Source organism: Pimephales promelas, chromosome 20, assembly GCF_988280905.1.
Source record: "Pimephales promelas chromosome 20, fPimPro1.hap1.1, whole genome shotgun sequence".
Classification (NCBI taxonomy): domain Eukaryota; kingdom Metazoa; phylum Chordata; class Actinopteri; order Cypriniformes; family Leuciscidae; genus Pimephales; species Pimephales promelas.
This window is the reverse complement of record NC_142788.1, coordinates 11,573,591-11,592,091: the sequence shown is the minus strand read 5'-3', so window position 1 is coordinate 11,592,091 and position 18,501 is coordinate 11,573,591. Positions and strand designations below refer to the sequence as shown.

Here is an 18,501-nt window from a genome sequence, read left to right as displayed (position 1 = left end):
CAAAAAATGTTTTGGCCCCACATCGCTTAGAGAACCTTTAAGGAGTCTAATGTTCACTGATTATTTATTAGAAAAATTTGAAAATATTTGGCCAAATCAAGGTCATGTGGTGCAACCAAGTCTCTTAAAATGTCAAATAATTTGATATTGTTGATGTAAAATGTAATGTGACTCCCCACAAATAAAATGGTATTTTTAAAATGAATTATTCATGAGCTTTGTAAGAAAACAAACAAAAAAAACTCTTAAAGGAGTAGTACACTTTAAAAAAAAATTTGTTGATAATTTACTCACCCATTTTTCTCCATATAATGGACTTCATTGGGCACCAAACGGTTCAAGGTCCAAATGAGAGTTTCAGTGCAGCTTCAAAGGGCTTTAAACGACACCAGACGATGAATAAGGGTCTTATCTAGTGAAACGATCGGTTATTTCAAAAATAAAAACAAAGGTTTAAGTTTCATAAGCACAAATGCTCGCCTTTCTCGACTCTCCTGTGTGAACAAAATTGAACGAATGAACAAATCTTTTTTTCAAGTCATTTGGTTCATTCAGCTAACGAAATGACTTGAAAAAAGATTCATTCATTTTGATGAACGAGTTCGAACAGGAGAGTCACGAACACTCATCACAAATCAGAGCACGTCGAGCATTTGTACTTATAAAACTTAAACTTTGTTATTTATTTTTTAATTGATCGATAGTTTCACTAGATAAGACCCTTATTCATCGTCTGGTGTCGTTTAAAGCCCTTTGAAGCTGCACTGAAACTCTCATTTGGACCTTGAACCGTTTGGTGCCCAATGAAGTCCATTATATGGAGAAAATCCTGGAATGTTTTCATCAAAAATCTTAATTTCTTTTCGACTGAAGAAAGAATTACGTGGACATCTTGGATGACATGGGAGTGAGTAAATTATCAGCAAAAGTTTTTTTTAAAAGTGAACTACTCCTTTAAGATGTGTGCGCAAGTTTTTAAATAAAGAAAAAAAAAATTGATGGAAGAATATAAACTTAAAAATGTTAGAAATTACAAATGTTGCTTTGGCAATTAACTGAAATCAAATAAAATGACTAAAACTTAACCTGAAATAATAAATTAAATTAAATATTTAAAATAAAAAACTAATACAAATGACAAAGCACATAGCAAAGTTACTAAACCTTAAACTGAAATTAAAATGGTAATAAAAGTAGAAGTTACTTATAAATATTAATAAATACTATGTTACATAAATAATAGTAAAATGAAACTGGTTACACTATATGATGTCATGTGACATTCATTTAAAATGAAAGTTTTACAAAATCATTTGAAACCAGCATGAATACTAAGAGCACTTTCACACTGGTAGTTTAGTTTGAAACGTGGAACGGTTTTCAGAAAAATAGGGGAACAATCTCTCTCCGACTCGGACCTCGGCAAACGTCCCCAGTGTGAAAGCCCTCTTATGCCTGGTTCAGATTGCACGATTTTAGCCCGATTTTGGCACGATCCGTTTGACGTAGGGTGTCGTGGGGATTCGTAAACGACAACGGGCGTCGGGACGCAAGATTCGATGGTATCATCTCGTATAGTGTGTCATAGTGGGCGACAAATTACGTCGCGTCTGCGATGCTTCATGACATCACGACAAAAAGACTGGCATGTTTAATTTTTTTAACGGTCGTCCACGACGGTTCCGTCACATGTATGAGGTTGACCAATAGGAGCACAGAAGCTTTTCCTTACACATCTTTCAAAAATGGCGAAACGAAAGAGAGAAGATGGTGCTAACGTTAAAACTAAAATATATAATAAAACAATATATTACCTCAAGTTCTCTTTGGAGGATTGACAGCCCATACTGTCCTCTTCGAGCAATCCAGGAACGTGTCCATTGTGGCTTTTTCTTTTTTACTTTTTTCTGAACACAGAACAGCCAATACAACTCTCACCACCTCATCCATTGTTTGTTTATGTTCGTTTCCGGAAGTCACTTGCTACTAGTTTCGCCTTCTCGATGACGGCACGCAATGACTGGTCAGGAAGACAACAAGATTTTAGTAGTCAAAATCCCATAAACTGACACAGTGACTATCATAACAGACAAAAGAAATTGTGTAATCTGAACCAGGCATTAGAGAACATTTCTAAGAAGTTGGCATATGCATGTGTGTGCAGGGCTGAACATTGGGCCAGTGGTCGCAGGAGTCATTGGAGCCAGGAAGCCCCAGTATGACATCTGGGGAAACACAGTAAACGTGGCCAGTCGGATGGACAGTACAGGGGTCCCGGACCAGATTCAGGTAAACCTTCAAGCCTGCCGACGCTCACAGTGTCTTGGTCATCCTGAAGGCGTCACGTAGAAGTGATTTTGTGGTATTTTACAGGTGACCACAGACCTGCACCAGGTGTTGGCCAGTAAAGGTTACCAGCTGGAGTGTCGAGGGGTCGTAAAGGTGAAAGGCAAGGGTGAGATGACCACTTACTTCCTGAACAACGGACCTCCCAACAGTTAGCAGTTCACTCGAATTTCTTTGGATTCCCACAACTCCCCAGAGAGGAGGATTTCTCCAGGCAAGCTGAAGACAAACAAGTAGCCATCGCCATCACTTGAAGAAGAAAGAAAACAAACAAACAAGGAAGATGATTGAAAAAACAAACCAGACTCCACACTGGAGAGTCGTGGCGGTCGTGGATATGCCTGTGCACCTTGAAGGACGATTGTTTTTAAGCCTCTCCCTCAGGCTGCTTGAAAGATGCAAAGTCTGTTTATTTAATAAAGGCCTTTATTTGCCGAAGAAAAACGCTGTACATAAGGCATTTTCTCCAGTTTTATTTTTGTTTTTCCCCTGTTTTTTGTATTTCAGGAGAATATAAATACAGGTACTCATGTTTCCGTTCGGAATTCCTTATTTATTTTGATCTTGACGTTGTGTGCAAAAAGTCCTTTTTTGGAAAAAAGTTGGAAAACACATACACACTTATACCGTACATAAACGCGTACGCTCGTATATTTGTGTGTGCACGAATACAGTATCTGTATAAATTATAAAGAGAACTATTGACCAAAGACCAAAGTATTTCATAGAAAAGAAGTTTGCGGAAGTTTTGAATCTTATGTAATGCTCTGACGCCCTCATCCCTCGATTTCCCTGTTTTAAATGCCGTTTTATCACGTTAAATCACACGGATTGACCAGCAACCTCTGTCACTGACAGAGCGTTGTGCTCTGGATCTTATGAAGGATTGAATGATTTCATTTAAAGTCTTGCTTTTCCTTAAGAACGACAAATTCTAGATGGGAAAAGTGTGTGGAACATTTTTTTTTTTTTTGGGGGGGGGGGGGGGGGGGAGTACGACCAGGTCTGGGCCTATAACGTCCTCAAGGAAGACTTCAGTTTAGTTTTGTGTGTTCCGTCAACCATTTCTTCTTTTTTCAAAGAAGTATTTTTGGTACAAAATGAAATAAAAGGAAAAAAAGAGTTTTTCGGAGGCATCTGGGGAAAAGCCACGGCATTGGATACCACGGTACAAGACAGTTTATCGAGATCCAATTCATTCTAGGAGGACTTTTTTTAAAAAATGAAAGAAATATATCTATAAATTATGACTGAATACTGTGCTTTGTAATCTCGAAGGGGCATAACTCTTTTCACTGTGAGGTTTCTATGATACGACTAGCTGCTTTCTTGCCAAACTAAACAGCTCAAAAGCATGTCTGATTGTGGTATCTTCTCTACGATTTTTTGTTTGTTTGATTCCCTTAAGTTTTAATGTTTGGGTATTTTGTATCACCTCTGTATCCGTTTTTATTCCTATTCTGGTTGTTCTTATCTGTTTGATTATGATTCACTTCCAGCTGAGGAGAGGGAACAAAGACCTGAATTGTCGACGTCCTAGCAAGTTGGTACTAACTGATCAACTGCAGTCAGTGACGACGTATGAACAATATTCCCTCCACTCCATCTCTTTAAGGAAAAAAACACATGGCAAAAAACATAATGTACTATACTAAGTTGCTAGCCAGCTAATTGCTAACATAGAACCAATAGAGACGTACCGTACACTGCATGCCTGCAGTGCGAATTGCAGTGCATTTGCCTTAATTGAACAAACTTCAGTATATGATAACAGTGCCTCTTTAAATCACGCGCTTAAAAACCGCGCAATCCACCTGTTTGATGCAACCCATTACGGCAGCGTTTGTTCACCTCTTTCAGCGAATTGACTTGCATGATGTCCAAAGCACTGTCTTTCTCCTGCTGTGTGTTCTTCACTTATCGAAAACTTGCTGTGATAGTAGCTTGGTCATTGCATGTCAGTTGGTCACGTTCGTACCAAAGGCAGGACGCCCCGTTGTTCCGTCCAGTATGTGCAATAAAAGCGTGCACGAATGGAGATTCAGCGTGAGGGAAGGAAACACTGATGTACTGTGAGCGAGCAGGAGTGTATTTTAGTACTACTGACTCTCACACTGAGGCCTCTGTCTAGATCAGGGCTGAACGACTCTTGGTCGTCTCTTTATTTTCATTTACCTTTTTGTTCGTTCGTTCGTTTGTTTGTTTCATTTTTTACTTTAGTCGAAGGATTAGAAAAGGGAAAAGCTTTTCAACTCTGCAAAGGAAAGTTGAGAAAAGACTCTTGAATATAGAACAACTTTTCCCCTCAAAATAAAAAAAATATCTGTTTTATTTGTTTTTTTTTTGTGATTGCTTTGTATTGTGGTTTTTGTTTAAAGGGATAGTTCACCCAAAATTAATATTCTGTCATTTTTTTTACTTTCATGATGTTTCAAACCCGTTTCGACTTTGGTTTATCTTCGTAACATAGATGAAGATCTCTGTAATGAAATCTGAGATATTTCTGTTTCTCCATTGACAGTCTATGCAACTACCGCTTCGACGCTTCAAAAAGTTCATAAAGAGATTGTTAAACGAATCCATATGAATTGACTGGTTTAGTTTGGATTTTCTGAAGACATGATCGCTTTTGTATGATAAACAGATTGAATTTAGGTTTTTATTCACCTATAAATATTGATCAGTGAACATAAACACAAGCTCAAACGTGCTGCGTAACACCAGAATGAACCTCATTGGCTCTTTCTGAAGCTCAAACGTGCTGCGTAACACCAGAATGAACCTCATTGGTTCTTGCTGAAGCTCAAACGTGCTGCGTAACACTGGAATGAACCTCATTGGCTCTTTCTGAAGCTCAAACGTGCTGCGTAACACCAGAATGAACCTCATTGGCTCTTTCTGAAGCTCAAACGTGCTGCGTAACACCAGAATGAACCTCATTGGCTCTTTCTGAAGCTCAAACGTGCTGCGTAACACCAGAATGAACCTCATTGGTTCTTTCTGAAGCTCAAACGTGCTGCGTAACACCAGAATGAACCTCATTGGTTCTTGCTGAAGCTCAAACGTGCTGCGTAACACTGGAATGAACCTCATTGGCTCTTTCTGAAGCTCAAACGTGCTGCGTAACACCAGAATGAACCTCATTGGCTCTTTCTGAAGCTCAAACGTGCTGCGTAACACCAGAATGAACCCCATTGGCTCTTTCTGAAGCTCAAACGTGCTGCGTAACACCAGAATGAACCTCATTGGCTCTTGTTGAAGATCAAACGTGCTGCGTAACACCAGAATGAACCTCATTGGTTCTTGTTGAAGCTCAAACGTGCTGCGTAACACCAGAATGAACCTCATTGGTTCTTGTTGAAGCTCAAACGTGCTGCGTAACACCAGAATGAACCTCATTGGCTCTTTCTGAAGCTCAAACGTGCTGCATAACACCAGAATGAACCTCATTGGTTCTTGTTGAAGCTCAAACGTGCTGCGTAACACCAGAATGAACCTCATTGGTTCTTGTTGAAGCTCAAATGTGCTGCGTAACACCAGAATGAACCTCATTGGTTCTCGCACGTCAAGTGAAAATGCTTGAGCTGATGTGTGAGTTGATGAACATTTATATGTGAATAAAAGGCTAAATTATATCTGTTTGGTGTATAAAGTGATCGTGTCTCTTTGGACTAAACTGCTCAATTTATATGGATTAGTTTTATGATCTCTTTATCAACTTTTTTATGTCAAAGTAGTAGTTGTGTAGCTGTCAATGGAGGAACAGAAATCTCTTGGATTTCATTCAAAAATATCTTAATTTGAGTTCCGAAGATGAACAAAAGACTTACAGGTTTGGAACGGCATGACAGCGAGTAAATTATGACACAATTTTCTTTGACGGAATAGTTTTTTGGGTAACCTTTAAATCCCTTTGTTTTGGTATATTTTAATCATTATATTTGAGTGACCAAAATGATGCATCATTTGAAGGGTTTTAGCCACCTCAAATTATTTATAGGCACATTGTACATTTTACCAGTTTTATCACGATTATTGGGTGAAAAATGGGAAATATTTAAATATTACACCTAAAGGATTATTAGGAACACCATATTAATACTGTGATTGATCTCTTTTCGCCCTTCAGAACTGCCTTAATTCTACGTGGCATTGATTCAACAAGGTGCTGAAAGCGTTCTTTAGAAATGTTGGCCCATATTGGTAGGATAGCATCTTGCAGTTGATGGAGATTTGTGGGATGCACATCCAGGGCACGAAGCTCCCGTTCCACCACATCCCAAAGATGCTCTATTGGGTTGAGATCTGGTGACTGTGGGACCATTTTAGTACAGTGAACTCTTTGTCATGTTCAAGAAATTCAGTTTTTAATGGCATGCTAAAAGTTACCGTTGACTCGTGCTAGCCTATAGCACCGGTGAACTATGCAACTCGGACGACTGGATACAATTTTTTAAAACTGTCTCCACTAATTAATAACACTAAGGCTCACTTAGAAATGAGGCCCGATGTCCAAAATTCTGCAACACATTTCTCATCGTTCTGCCATTTTCTCCTCTGCTAAATAAACTCTTAAGCCTTTTAAAAGTCCTCATCTGTACTCCTAACAATTGTGACGTTAAGACCTCTTTTAAGGGTTAATATACTCTCTGAATTATTTTTTTCTTTAATTTTAAGAGTAAACGCCCACATTTCTAAGAATTTTCTTAGAATTTTGTCACTATGAACTTCTCTTTGCATTAAGATTCTTTATGAATACGGGCCCAGGAGATTGTCTTGACCAGGACCACACCCCTAAATGCATTGAGGCAACTGCAAATGTGATTGGTTGATTAGATAAATGCATTAATGAGAAATTGAACAGGTGTTCCTAATCCTTTAGGTGAGTGTACATATGTAATTTGTTTTCAATTAATGACAGTGACTTCAATAATCAAACTAATATCACTAGTAGCTTCAATGACTTCAATTATTAACTTCAATAATCAAACGGATTGATTTCATCTTGAAACTTTACCTGTAAATAAATAGAGATGCCTTGGAAATAGTAAATATTTTATACATTGGGTGAGTTGAACCATTTACTAATTCAAATGCCAATGCTAAAGGTAACTTAACATCTAATCCTAGATCAGTTATTTCAGCATTTTATTCCATTTCTGATAAAATGAAATAAGAAACAAAACATTAAGGGGTCTTCAAAAAAAATTATTTAAAGTTTAGTCAAAATTATTTCATTGTTTAATTAATACTGGATTTTGCTGCCATTATACAGGTATATGCAAAGAATAACATTTAGCACATATACAGTATGGGACTAAATTATACTAAATTCTCAAAACAATATGGCAATGTGTGTTACATTTGCATATCCTCTGCACCTCTTGTTCAGCAAGGCAACGTGACACACTGTAGTGTTGAAGCATTATGGGATAGTGATCAATGATCATTATAGTTTCATGGAACGGGATCAAAACAAGCTGAAGTCTGGGTAGGTCATTGACATCTCATTCACAAACCTGAGAAAATCAATGAAATACATGTATTAAAGCATGACACACTTATTTGCTGACACACATTGGCCTACACAGAGTTTGGCTCATAGCTTAAGATTCATCATACTTTGTCATTTCGCTGTTTTTTCGTGGGAAGTGACGGGTTCGAGTCCAAGGCTCCTGGTTCTTCACGCCTCCAGTGGGAACCCACCAACCATACTGCTGGTTGTCCGTCACAGGTACACGATACAGTTCTTTAGGAGCTGAAAGGGAAACAAGATCTCATCAGTGACCACCAAGAAAGATTTAAAGCAGGGCTGCGTTTGAGTGAGAATTATAGTATAGTTTTAGATTTTGATTTGATTCCCATCTTGATTTCAAATGTTGATTCATTTCAATATACTGTATTATTTCAGGTACAGTACATGTTATTTTTCTTCTCAAGGAAAAACGTCCTTGAGAAATATCAAGAAATGTCAAATATCATTAAATATCAAGAATATCCTCCTATATTCTTGATATTTAATGCCACATTATTCTCTCATTCAACACAACACATTGAATCAACAAATACAGACTATGACCATTTAAAAAAATGTATTCATAAATGGAAAGCCATTGACGCTATCTTGTCTTTGCGAGGAACTCCACCACTCCTTTAATATGATAAATTCTTATATGAACTTGTCTTTCAATCTCTTGCTTTGAGATCCTTTATATTCTTTGACCAAACAATAGGAGATCTGATGACACATTGAACTGACAATGAAAGCGTATTCACCTTAGCGTTATGGCTATATCTCTGTATCTCCGACTGTAACTGATTATATGCAAAAGGAGGTAATTTTGCATATAATCAGTCATGTTAGAATATATATATATATAAAATGATAAATTGATGAAAAAGTGAAATTGCTAAAAATATAATGTAACTTTTTCAGCTTAATTGTTCATTTTGAATAGATTTAAAGGAGGCTCTTGGACTGGACTTCCTTGCCTCTTTTTTGATATTTTGATAATTGGACAATCAGCTTCCAGGTTCGCATATGTTTACTCAACTCATCTATTCCATTTCTCTGTCTTTCTTTTTACAGAAAGTTTTGCAGTATTGTTCAGTTCTTTAGATCATCCAATATCAACATGAGTACGTCAACCTTTCACATCGAGAGTGTAGAGCAGTCCTTGTGTCCTGAACTCTCAGATGAGCTTGCCATGGCCCTTGCAGCAGGGGAGTGGTGGACAATCGTGGAGGTTTCCAGACCAATCTCTGAGGAGCCAGAGTATTGGGAACTCACCTCAGGACTGTGGTGGGGACCACTTGAGTCAAGAGAAACTCCATGCCCCACATTCTTGTGCCCCACACCACCTGTGCCCAAGTCTCAAGACTGGCAAAAACAACATTTCTCTGAGCCTCTTGAGCAGGAGCGGCAGAAGCAGAGAAAGTGGAGGCAGAAAAAGCCAAAGGAAGCACCAGTGGCCGCCGAGTCCCCACAGAAACCACCAGTGCCCACTGAATTTCCACCGGGACCACCTAAGCCCAAGTCTCAAGACTGGCGAAATCAAAATTTCTCTGAGCCTCTTGAGCAGGAGCAGCAGCAGCAGCAGAGAAAGTGGAGGCAGAAAAAGCCAAAGGAAGCACCAGTGACCACCGAGTCCCCACTGAAAGCACAGTGCCGACTGGAGAGTGCAGAGTGATGTTACAGTGTGGTGATGGCGCAGTGGATAAGACGCATGCCTTTGGTGTGAGAGACCCGGGTTCGAATCCATTGTGAGACACCAATGTGTCCCTGAGCAGGACACTTAACTCCTAGTTGCTCTGGTATGCAATCTCTGACATATATAGCAATTGCAAGTCGCTTTGGATAAAAGCGTCAAGGGCGCAGGTACTATGGCACTAGGGATGGGGGGTCATGACCTCAATTGTCCCTGTAGTAGCAGACCGGTAACCATAGTGATCATCATATACCATCTTTGAGTGAGCTAAGTCGGTGATTTTCTGAACTGAAAAAAAATTGACTGTATAAATGCCACATAGGGCATCACCTCGTTTTTTCAAAAACCAAGCAATGTAAGTGTCTAATGCCTGTTGACTTTCTCAGATGTGGCAGATTAGATTTGTTAAGGGGAATAGCTAGTCTGACAATAAGGCTTTTGCACTTAACACAGCAAAATGTAGAGACCATAATGCATTTAGGTGAGTGGACAGAGGCAAATAATGAATGAACACAGAAAGAATGGTTGGATGAATCAAACAATTTATAGTCACCAGGAAATAATACTTTATCTAATAATTTAACCCATTTAACCCAACAAATTGACTGATGTATGTTCACTAGTGTAAGCCACTATAAAAAAATAATTATATTAAGTAAATTTGTGTCATGCAAGGTTTATGCAAACAACAAATAAAGGCCTAGATAACCTGTTGACATTCTCTTATAGCAGGAAATCATGTTTTATTTTTATTCCATTTTATTTTAGTTTTTATTGTACGGAGCAACGGAGTATAGGATTGCGGTGATCACTCTTTTTTTTTTTTTTACCTTTGTTCATTGTTGTTTATCCATGATTTCAAAAAGACCCCCCCCCCCCATTAGCCCAAATAAGTAACTACTTGAGCACTATTTAAAGCCCAAATTATGTAAAATAACGAATTGAGTTTAAATCATTGCTGATAGCTTGCCAATATTGAAGGAAGCGATTGTAAGTTTTTAATGATTATATCTTCTCCATGTGAATTTTGTGATTGTTTTAGAGCACATACATAGCCTATAAATAACAGTAAGGCAAACATGTTCACAACTTCACACTAAAAAGCCAAAAAAAACCTCATTGATTTTATTAAGAGACTTTAAGACTAATTCATTAAAAATTCCATAATGCACACGAACAAATCTGAACATGATATATGGTATTGTATATATCATTAACTTCTCTGTTTTGAGAAAGCATAAGTTAATTGAACTAGCTGTTAGCCAATACAAAATCTCTCTTTGGTTAGTAATAAATGCAGTATGGGTGTTTGATGTAACGTTAGCTATGAACTTACACCCCCGAACGCTTCTGATATCCTGATATCTGCTCTGGCTGCCAAGACGCAGGTCCGATGAGTCTGAAGGGAAAAACCAAACATACTGGACTACTATATGTAACGTTAGACAGATGTGCTAAAGATGCGCAGCCCCTGCATTTAAGTCGAACCAAAGCAGCCATACCTCGCGTGTCTAGTTTGTTTTGGGCAGATAACATCCTGTCCCCAACAGGGTTCTGATAGCCCAGATATGTGATTCCGAAGAAAGCCATAATCAAAGCGGTATAGTAGTACTAAGTTTAACGTTAACGTTACCCCAACAAGAGCAGAACGAGCTGAACTGAACGAGCACCGAAAAGAGTTCAGCACGAGCTTCACGCGTTAATGTTTAATGTGTTGTCATGGTTACTTGCACACTGCCTCTCATTTCCTGTTCATTCATCAGCACGTTTGGTTAAAAACGAATGCTCAAACCAGAGTTAGATTTAATTACAGTCAAATTCACAGCTACATACACGTTTCAAGCTTCCTAAATATCACCTCCGTCCACTTAGTTCAAGGTTCTTTAGTTAACAACTTTGTTTAGAAAATAAACCGGTTAAATGGTTCAATGAGATGCACCTGGCATGAGAGATCTTACTGCTAGAAAAATATCAATAGCTTACGAGACATTTTCACAATGTCTACCGTATAGGCTAACGTTACAATTGGAAAGTGGTTTCAACGAGTCCACTTTAGTGCAGGACTGCAGGTAAGTAACGTTAGGCCTTGTGATATAGTTGTTTGAACATCACTTCTTTGGGTGAAATATATTTTTCATACAAATGAAAGAAATGTTTGAGTTCTCATTAATAGATGTGATTATTGGCTTCTTTTAAAGCCCCTGATAGGAAGCTGATAAATTCTCAAAATTCTCATATGGCTTTCTCTTGTTTGGCTGGTTCTTTTACAAATATCAGCTATTGTTAGACTTCCACATTTGGTCGTCTTTTTAATATATATATATTTTTATATCTACTCATGTTTATTTGTGATCCCAAAATGTTATTAATGGGAGAGTTCTGTGGTTCAGAATCAGCACAGACAGAGACCGTGGTACTTTTGTGGTTTGGAAATTGGAAGTTGCATGCAGCGTGAAGCTGAAAATTTGATGACGAATGAGAACAATTGATCATTGATCAATTGAACAATTTGTATGTGTCCATCTGCTTTAACAAGATATCCAGTATCCAAGTGCTTCAATGGCAGTGCCGAAAAATAAATACATAAAATTAACTGCTAGTAGGCCAAAAGTTAAATGTATCCTTAAATAGTCATGTTAGGTGACAAAGTAATTGAAATATTCCATATTTCCTTCATACAAATTAATTTATAATTAGGAAAATGCTAAATGTTGTATAACATGTCACACTGAGGCACACTGTTGTCAATGATCTTCTAAAATTGTAAACGTTCTGGTACCACAACAAATGAACAAATTTCTTGTTGAACCAGAATTTGTGATCCAGTGTGGTTTGTTTTCATACAGGATGCGTGTACGAAATCCTCAATGTGCTCTACACATAAATCTGAGCTTCTTGGGACTGATCCTTTTAATCACCATTCTATGGGCAATACAGCTGGATCTAGTGGGGTGGAGGTCTGTCAGCAGGTTTCAAAGACATTCCCTAAAGCCAAGATACAGAGGCAGTGTGGGTTTGAATTCCAGTAGCACTTGGCATTTTCGAAACAATGCCTCTGCAGCACAATTTAAATGGGCTTCAGCATTATCTGGAGATGCCAGCTGTCCCTCTGGGTTCTATAGCATGAAGGAGCTCAAGCCTCGCATACCGAGACCTCAGGAGGATCCTGAAGGACCAGGAGCGGATGGAAACCCCTTCATAACAGGCATCCTGACTCGTGTGGAGTTGACAGAGAAGCAGGAGGGTCTTTCTAGAAACGGCTTCAACCAGTTTGCCAGTGACCGCATCTCCATCCACCGTAGTCTTGGTGTCGACACGCGGCCCTCTGAGTGAGTATCATAAGAGGCAGACTGTGTAAAATTGACCTTTTGAACATTCTAGATTAATTCCAAATATCTAATCCAATTCTCTGTTGCTCTTTTAAGATGCATTGAGAAAAAGTTCAGCAGATGTCCACGGTTACCCATTACCAGTGTGATAATTGTGTTCCACAATGAGGCTTGGTCAACTCTCCTCCGCACCATCTTCAGTGTCTTGCATACTTCACCTGCTGTCTTACTTAAAGAAATCATTCTGGTGGATGATGCAAGTACTCAAGGTGAGTTAAGGCAAAGATACCTTGCATTTTTAGGTCGTGTGTTAACAAGATTGGCAATAAAACAAGCACAAAATTCCATGGACTTACTTTGAAGAAGTGCCCAAGCCATATCTTGAGACTCTTCTGACTTGAGCCAGTAAGAAACTTCCCAAAACACCCTAGTAGCAATGCCTTAGCAGTCACCTTGGACATATTTGCAACCATTCAGGACACACCAGTAACACCTTATCAACCCCCTAAAACACCCATTCAACACCTTAACAGCCACCCAAAAAAAATGGCAGTGCCATAGCAACCACCCAAGACACACTAGTAACACCTTGACAGCTACCCGCAACACCTTATGGCGCTTTTCCACTGCATAGTACGGTTTGGTTCGGTACGGCTCACTTGTGGTGCTTTTCCACTGCATGGTACGGTAAAGTACGGTTTGCTTCGGGTCGCTTTAAATGGTACCTGGTCTGTTGAGGTTCCAAGCGTACTGTACCGGTACTAAAATGTGACGTGAAACACGGCAGATCACTGATTGGTCAGATAGAATCGTCACTACCAGCGTCACTACTAGTGTCATTGGATTTGCGACACGAGACACTTTTTTAGCAGTATTTTGTTTTGCTGCCATCAGCCTCATTTTAAACACATTTTTCTCTCTAGCAGTTAAAAACAACCACATACCGAGAATCAGGAACACCATCCCCTCGATAGTCTCCATTGTTCCTGTGTTGTGGGTTTGAAAATGTGGCGCTTTTAAGATGATGTCATGGCAGTAGAGGCGCGCGCAAATAACAATCAGTCCCACACACTTTGAAGGGGCACTACTGCAGTGGAAAAGCAACCGAGCTAAGCGAACCGAACCGATCCGCACCGAGTCGAGTCGTACCACGCAGTGGAAACGCAAAGCGAGCCGAACTGTTCCGCGCCGAGTCGAAGCGTACTGAACAGAACCGTACCGTACTATGCAGTGGAAAAGCGCCATTAGTCACAACCCAAGACCCTAGTAACACCTTGGTAACCACTCAGAACACAATGGCAGCATCTTAGCAATTCAATTCACATTTATTTGTATAGCACTTTTCACAATGCATACTATCTCAAAGCAGCTTGACCGCAACAGCTTAACAGCCTCCCAAAAGAAAATGGCAAGACCTTAGCAAACACCTAGAAAACCATGGCAATGCCTTAGCAACCACCCAAAGCACACCAGTAACACATTGATAACCACCCAAAACACAGAAGCAACACCTTAACCTCCCAGAACAACATGGAAAGACCTTAGCAATCACCCAAGAAACACTAGAAATGGCCTATCAACACCTTTCAGAACATTCCAGCAATCACCTAGCAACACTTAGAACAGACACTCTAGTAACATCTAAGCAATCACCCAGAAAACCCTAGCAAAATCGTAGCAACACCTTGTCAACCAATAAAAATACAGTACTATGTGTTAAAACGCTATCTTATTCAAATGTGAAAATCTAGTAAAAAACCGTTTATATCTTTGATTTGAAATCTTGTAGATTAAGGCAGTTTTTTATTTCAGATCATCTCAAAGCCCCGCTAGAACAGTATGTGCAGTCTCTTGAGATTGTGCGTGTCCTGAGGCAGCGTGAGAGGAAAGGTTTAATTGCTGCCAGACTCTTGGGTGCACGTGAGGCTGGAGGAGAAGTGCTTGCCTTCCTGGACTCCCACTGTGAGTACATAACTATCTGGGACTTTATAGAGAGAAGTGCATCACAACCTTTGTCTTTCACAGAAACTGAATTGACTGGATTTGTTAAAGTAGACATATTAGTCAAATTATAATCTGATTTTTAAAGTGTGTTTTCCCAGGTGAGTGTTTCTATGGTTGGTTGGAGCCCCTGTTGGAACGGTTAATTCAGGAACCTACCGCAGTTGTGAGCCCAAGCATTGCTGTCATCAACAAGGACAATCTGAAGTTTATAAAGCCAGTGCCGTCAGGCCTCACACATAACCGAGGGAAATTTAACTGGATCCTGAATTTTGGCTGGGAGACTATACCTGAAAAAGAGATGGTGAAACGCAAAGATGAAACCTATCCAGTCAGGCAAATGATACACACACACACACAAACACACAGAGAGACGTCGAGTTTCCATTTTATATGGTGACATTCCGTAGACAATTATTTTTATTCTGTACAAACTGTATACCCCAACCCCAAAACTACCCATCATAGAAAACTTTCTGCATTTTTACATTTTTGAAAAACATCACAGTATAATTTATAAGCAGTTTTCCTCATGGGGACAAAAAAAAAAAAAAAAAAAAGGAAAAACACTTTTTTTCTCATTAACGCACATCATTTTAAATTGCATTTATACCACTGCTGCATGAGACACCAATTTTCATGCAGTTCCATTTTTCGTCCAGGACACCTGCTATTGCCGGAGGACTTTTTGCCATTTACAAGCAGTTCTTTGAACACATTGGTACCTATGATGACAAGATGGAGTTTTGGGGAGGAGAGAACATAGAAATGTCATTTAGGGTAAGACTCTCCCGCATGTTTTTATCTTTCGCATCCTTTAACAGCGTCATTTACTCCAGTCTTCAGTGTCGCATGATCCTTCAGAAATCATTCAAGTGAACTTTTGTTAACATGTATCATGAAATTAGTAGGGCTGTGCAAAAATTAATTGCGATTAATCGCATCCAAAATAAAAGTCTGTGTTTACATAATATATTTGTGTGTGCTGTATATATAAATACACACACATGCATGTATATATTTAAGAAAATGTGTTATTAATATTTAAAATATTTATATAATTTAGATTATATATATATATATATATACACAGAATTTAAGCGCAAATAATTCTTAAATATATACATGCATGCATAGGTATTTATATATACAAAATAATTATATACAGCACACACAAATATATTATGTAAACACAGACTTTTATTTTGGATGCGATTAATCGCAATTAATTTTTGCACAGCCCGAAAAATTATACAATTTTGTCTAAATTAATTTTTTTCATTTTATAAATGAAATAAAATTACAATACATGTATATATGCACATTCTGTGTAATAAAATAACATGGGGAAACAAAATATAATACAATATATAATTAATAATGAATTACAAATATCTCAACTAACTAAAATAAAAAAAAGTACTAAAATGACTAAATCTAAAGCTAAAATAAAAATAAATGAAAGCTAAATTTAAAATTAAATGGCACAAGCACATAACGATTATGATTCCAGCCTGTGTTCCCCTGGTGCTTGTACTTTTATGTTACTTCCTGTTCTACTCCATGTTTTGTAGTCCTTTGTAGTTTTTTTGTTGTTGTTGTTTTTGTTCTGTGATTGTGTGTCTCGTTTGTCTAGTATTTATACACCAGTGTTTCTTATATCACTTGTCGAGTCTAGTCCTACCTGGATGAATGTTTGGTGCTGCTCATTCTGTCACCTTGTTTTTTAATTCACCTGGCATTACAATTTCAAAAACAAAAATGAAATTGAAATGAACGACACACATTATGCATTGGCTCTACCAGGTATGGCTGTGTGGAGGTCGTCTAGAGATCATTCCCTGTTCTGTGGTCGGCCACATCTTCCGCACCAAAAGTCCGCATACCTTCCCAAAAGGCATGGATGTGATCATAATCAACCAGGTTCGCCTCGCAGAGGTCTGGATGGATGATTACAAGAAGATTTTCTACAACAGAAATAAGAAAGCTGCTGCCTTTGAAGCAAAGGTGAGAGAAGTGGATAATGTGTGTAATATTTTTAATTGATTGCAAACTAAGTCTTATTTGTAAAGCTTAATTTTCTCTTTTACCTTTGAGGAGCACAGAAATCATACGGGGACATAAAGGAACGCCTGAAGCTCAAAGAGCAGTTACATTGCAAAAATTTCTCCTGGTATCTAGACAACATTTACCCAGAGTTCTTTGTGCCTGATTTGAACCCTGTGTTATTTGGATCGGTAATTCAGTGTTATAGTTTGATCGTTTATTGCAGTAATAATTTGATAATTTATAGTAACATGTGCTTATTGTGTCTGTAGTTGAAGAACGTTGCCACAAAAACTTGTCTTGATATTGGTAAGAAGAATCCTGGAGGGAAGGCGGTGGTTTTATTCATTTGCCACAACATGGGAATGAATCAGGTATTCCAATGACCACTGCTGTCATCCTCACATTATAATAATTGGCCATTTACTTAATTGGTTCCATAAATAAAATTAAAAAAAATTACACTGAATTTGACCACTCATAAACATGAAAACGTGGCCACCGTAAACAGAACCACACTGCTTTTTCTGTGTTATTTTATCTTTGTAGTATTTTGAGTACACGTCGCATCAGGAGCTGAGGCATAATATTGATAGGCAGCTATGTCTGCATGCAACGATCGAGCCCGAACCTGTGCGAGTGGAGCTGTGCAACTTTCAGGGTAATGAAACAGTTTCAGCTCCACAGCAGAAGTGGAGTTTCAGTCTTGTTTCCCAACAGGTATAGTACACATCAACATCCCAACCCTTTTCCCGTGTGACTTTGCAGAAAAATGAATCTATCATTGCTCAAACTTTTGTGCACTTCATTGTTTTAGAGATTTTAGTTTGTTTTTTGTTTATCTTGCCTTATACATTTTCAATTGTTTGCAGATATATCTTCTCCACAGTGATCTGTTTAATAAGTGTTTAACGGTGGAATATGGCAAGATCGTCATGAAAAGCTGTGACCCTGCCAACAACTATCAGCATTGGTCTTTCATCTGATCTGTGTCCTCAGATGACCTGACTCTCTTTAGGAATATTACATCAAATAGAAGTGCTTGCTTGAATGAACAGTTGCACAAATGTTGCATCATGTTGTGAATTAATTAAAGTTGTTAATATAATAATGCAGTGCACACGTTTATTTTGTTTATCACATTAAACTCTTCAGTTGCTAACCAATGTATTTATTATTACATGAAAGCTCATGAATTAAAGACACAAACTTTTTGTAAACAAGGCGTAGAGTGATTTGTGTTGTGAAGTGGATTTGTGAGCACTTAGTGATAGTTTACCCCAAAAGGAAAACATTTACTCCCCCTCAAGTTGTTCCAAACCTGTATGAGTTTTTTTCTTCTGCTGAACACAAATGATGATTTTAAAGGATGTTAGTGATCATCTCTTCCATGAGCACGTATAATAATAATAAAAATCCTTATCCTTTAAATCCTTGCTTATCTGTCTTATGCTACTCTGGCAGTGTCTGAACTTTGTATTTTGAGCACTTCTTGCATTGTTTTTGCCTCTTCACGATGACTCGTTTGGTTTAGTCCTCGGTTGTAAGTCGCTTTGGATAAAATTAAGCTT

The 18,501-nt window shown here is 38.3% G+C and overlaps 3 protein-coding genes across 5 annotated transcripts in view; 2 read left to right on the top strand and 1 right to left on the bottom strand.

Annotated features, from left to right (window-relative positions):
* adcy6a (adenylate cyclase 6a) overlaps window positions 1-2,876 on the top strand; it is a 68,229-nt gene extending 65,353 nt beyond the window's left edge. Inside the window, exons 23-24 of the mRNA XM_039684828.2 lie at window positions 2,165-2,289; window positions 2,374-2,876. Coding sequence (XP_039540762.2) covers window positions 2,165-2,289; window positions 2,374-2,502 — 254 coding nt within the window. The 3' untranslated portion in view covers window positions 2,503-2,876. The remainder of the gene's footprint in view (window positions 1-2,164; window positions 2,290-2,373) is intronic.
* A 4,513-nt stretch (window positions 2,877-7,389) lies between these two features.
* On the bottom strand, window positions 7,390-11,288 carry spmip11 (sperm microtubule inner protein 11). 2 transcript variants are annotated; one of them, XM_039684455.2, is made up of 4 exons: window positions 11,057-11,284; window positions 10,891-10,953; window positions 7,969-8,104; window positions 7,395-7,865 (listed from the first exon to the last, which is right to left on the bottom strand). In XM_039684455.2, the coding sequence occupies exons 1-4, from the start codon at window positions 11,142-11,144 to the stop codon at window positions 7,817-7,819; spliced, it is 336 nt and encodes a 111-aa protein (XP_039540389.2). In that variant the 5' UTR covers window positions 11,145-11,284; the 3' UTR covers window positions 7,395-7,816. The 2 variants fall into 2 exon arrangements, with proteins under 2 accessions (XP_039540390.2, XP_039540389.2); XM_039684456.2 differs by lacking the exon at window positions 10,891-10,953 and having other exon boundaries at window positions 7,390-7,865; window positions 11,057-11,288.
* Window positions 9,564-18,155, top strand: LOC120488011 (polypeptide N-acetylgalactosaminyltransferase 6-like). 2 transcript variants are annotated; one of them, XM_089124773.1, is made up of 11 exons: window positions 9,564-9,660; window positions 12,401-12,883; window positions 12,980-13,152; window positions 14,696-14,845; window positions 14,986-15,220; window positions 15,547-15,664; window positions 16,691-16,891; window positions 16,990-17,121; window positions 17,203-17,304; window positions 17,480-17,650; window positions 17,803-18,155. In XM_089124773.1, the coding sequence occupies exons 2-11, from the start codon at window positions 12,402-12,404 to the stop codon at window positions 17,914-17,916; spliced, it is 1,878 nt and encodes a 625-aa protein (XP_088980899.1). In that variant the 5' UTR covers window positions 9,564-9,660; window position 12,401; the 3' UTR covers window positions 17,917-18,155. The 2 variants fall into 2 exon arrangements, with proteins under 2 accessions (XP_088980899.1, XP_039540388.2); XM_039684454.2 differs by lacking the exon at window positions 9,564-9,660 and adding an exon at window positions 11,288-11,623.
* Window positions 18,156-18,501: the final 346 nt, after the last annotated feature.

Coding starts and splice junctions, on each gene's coding strand:
- spmip11 (XM_039684455.2), bottom strand. CDS start 11,144: ATGGCTTTCTTCGGAATCACATATCTGGGCTATCAGAACCCTGTTGGG. Junction 10,954..11,056: donor AAACAAACTAGACACGCGAG/GTATGGCTGCTT, acceptor TTTTCCCTTCAG/ACTCATCGGACCTGCGTCTT. Junction 8,105..10,890: donor TATCAGAAGCGTTCGGGGGT/GTAAGTTCATAG, acceptor TTTCCCTTTCAG/CTCCTAAAGAACTGTATCGT.
- LOC120488011 (XM_039684454.2), top strand. CDS start 11,499: ATGAGAGATCTTACTGCTAGAAAAATATCAATAGCTTACGAGACATTT. Junction 11,624..12,400: donor ACTTTAGTGCAGGACTGCAG/GTAAGTAACGTT, acceptor GTTTTCATACAG/GATGCGTGTACGAAATCCTC. Junction 15,221..15,546: donor GATGAAACCTATCCAGTCAG/GCAAATGATACA, acceptor TTTTTCGTCCAG/GACACCTGCTATTGCCGGAG.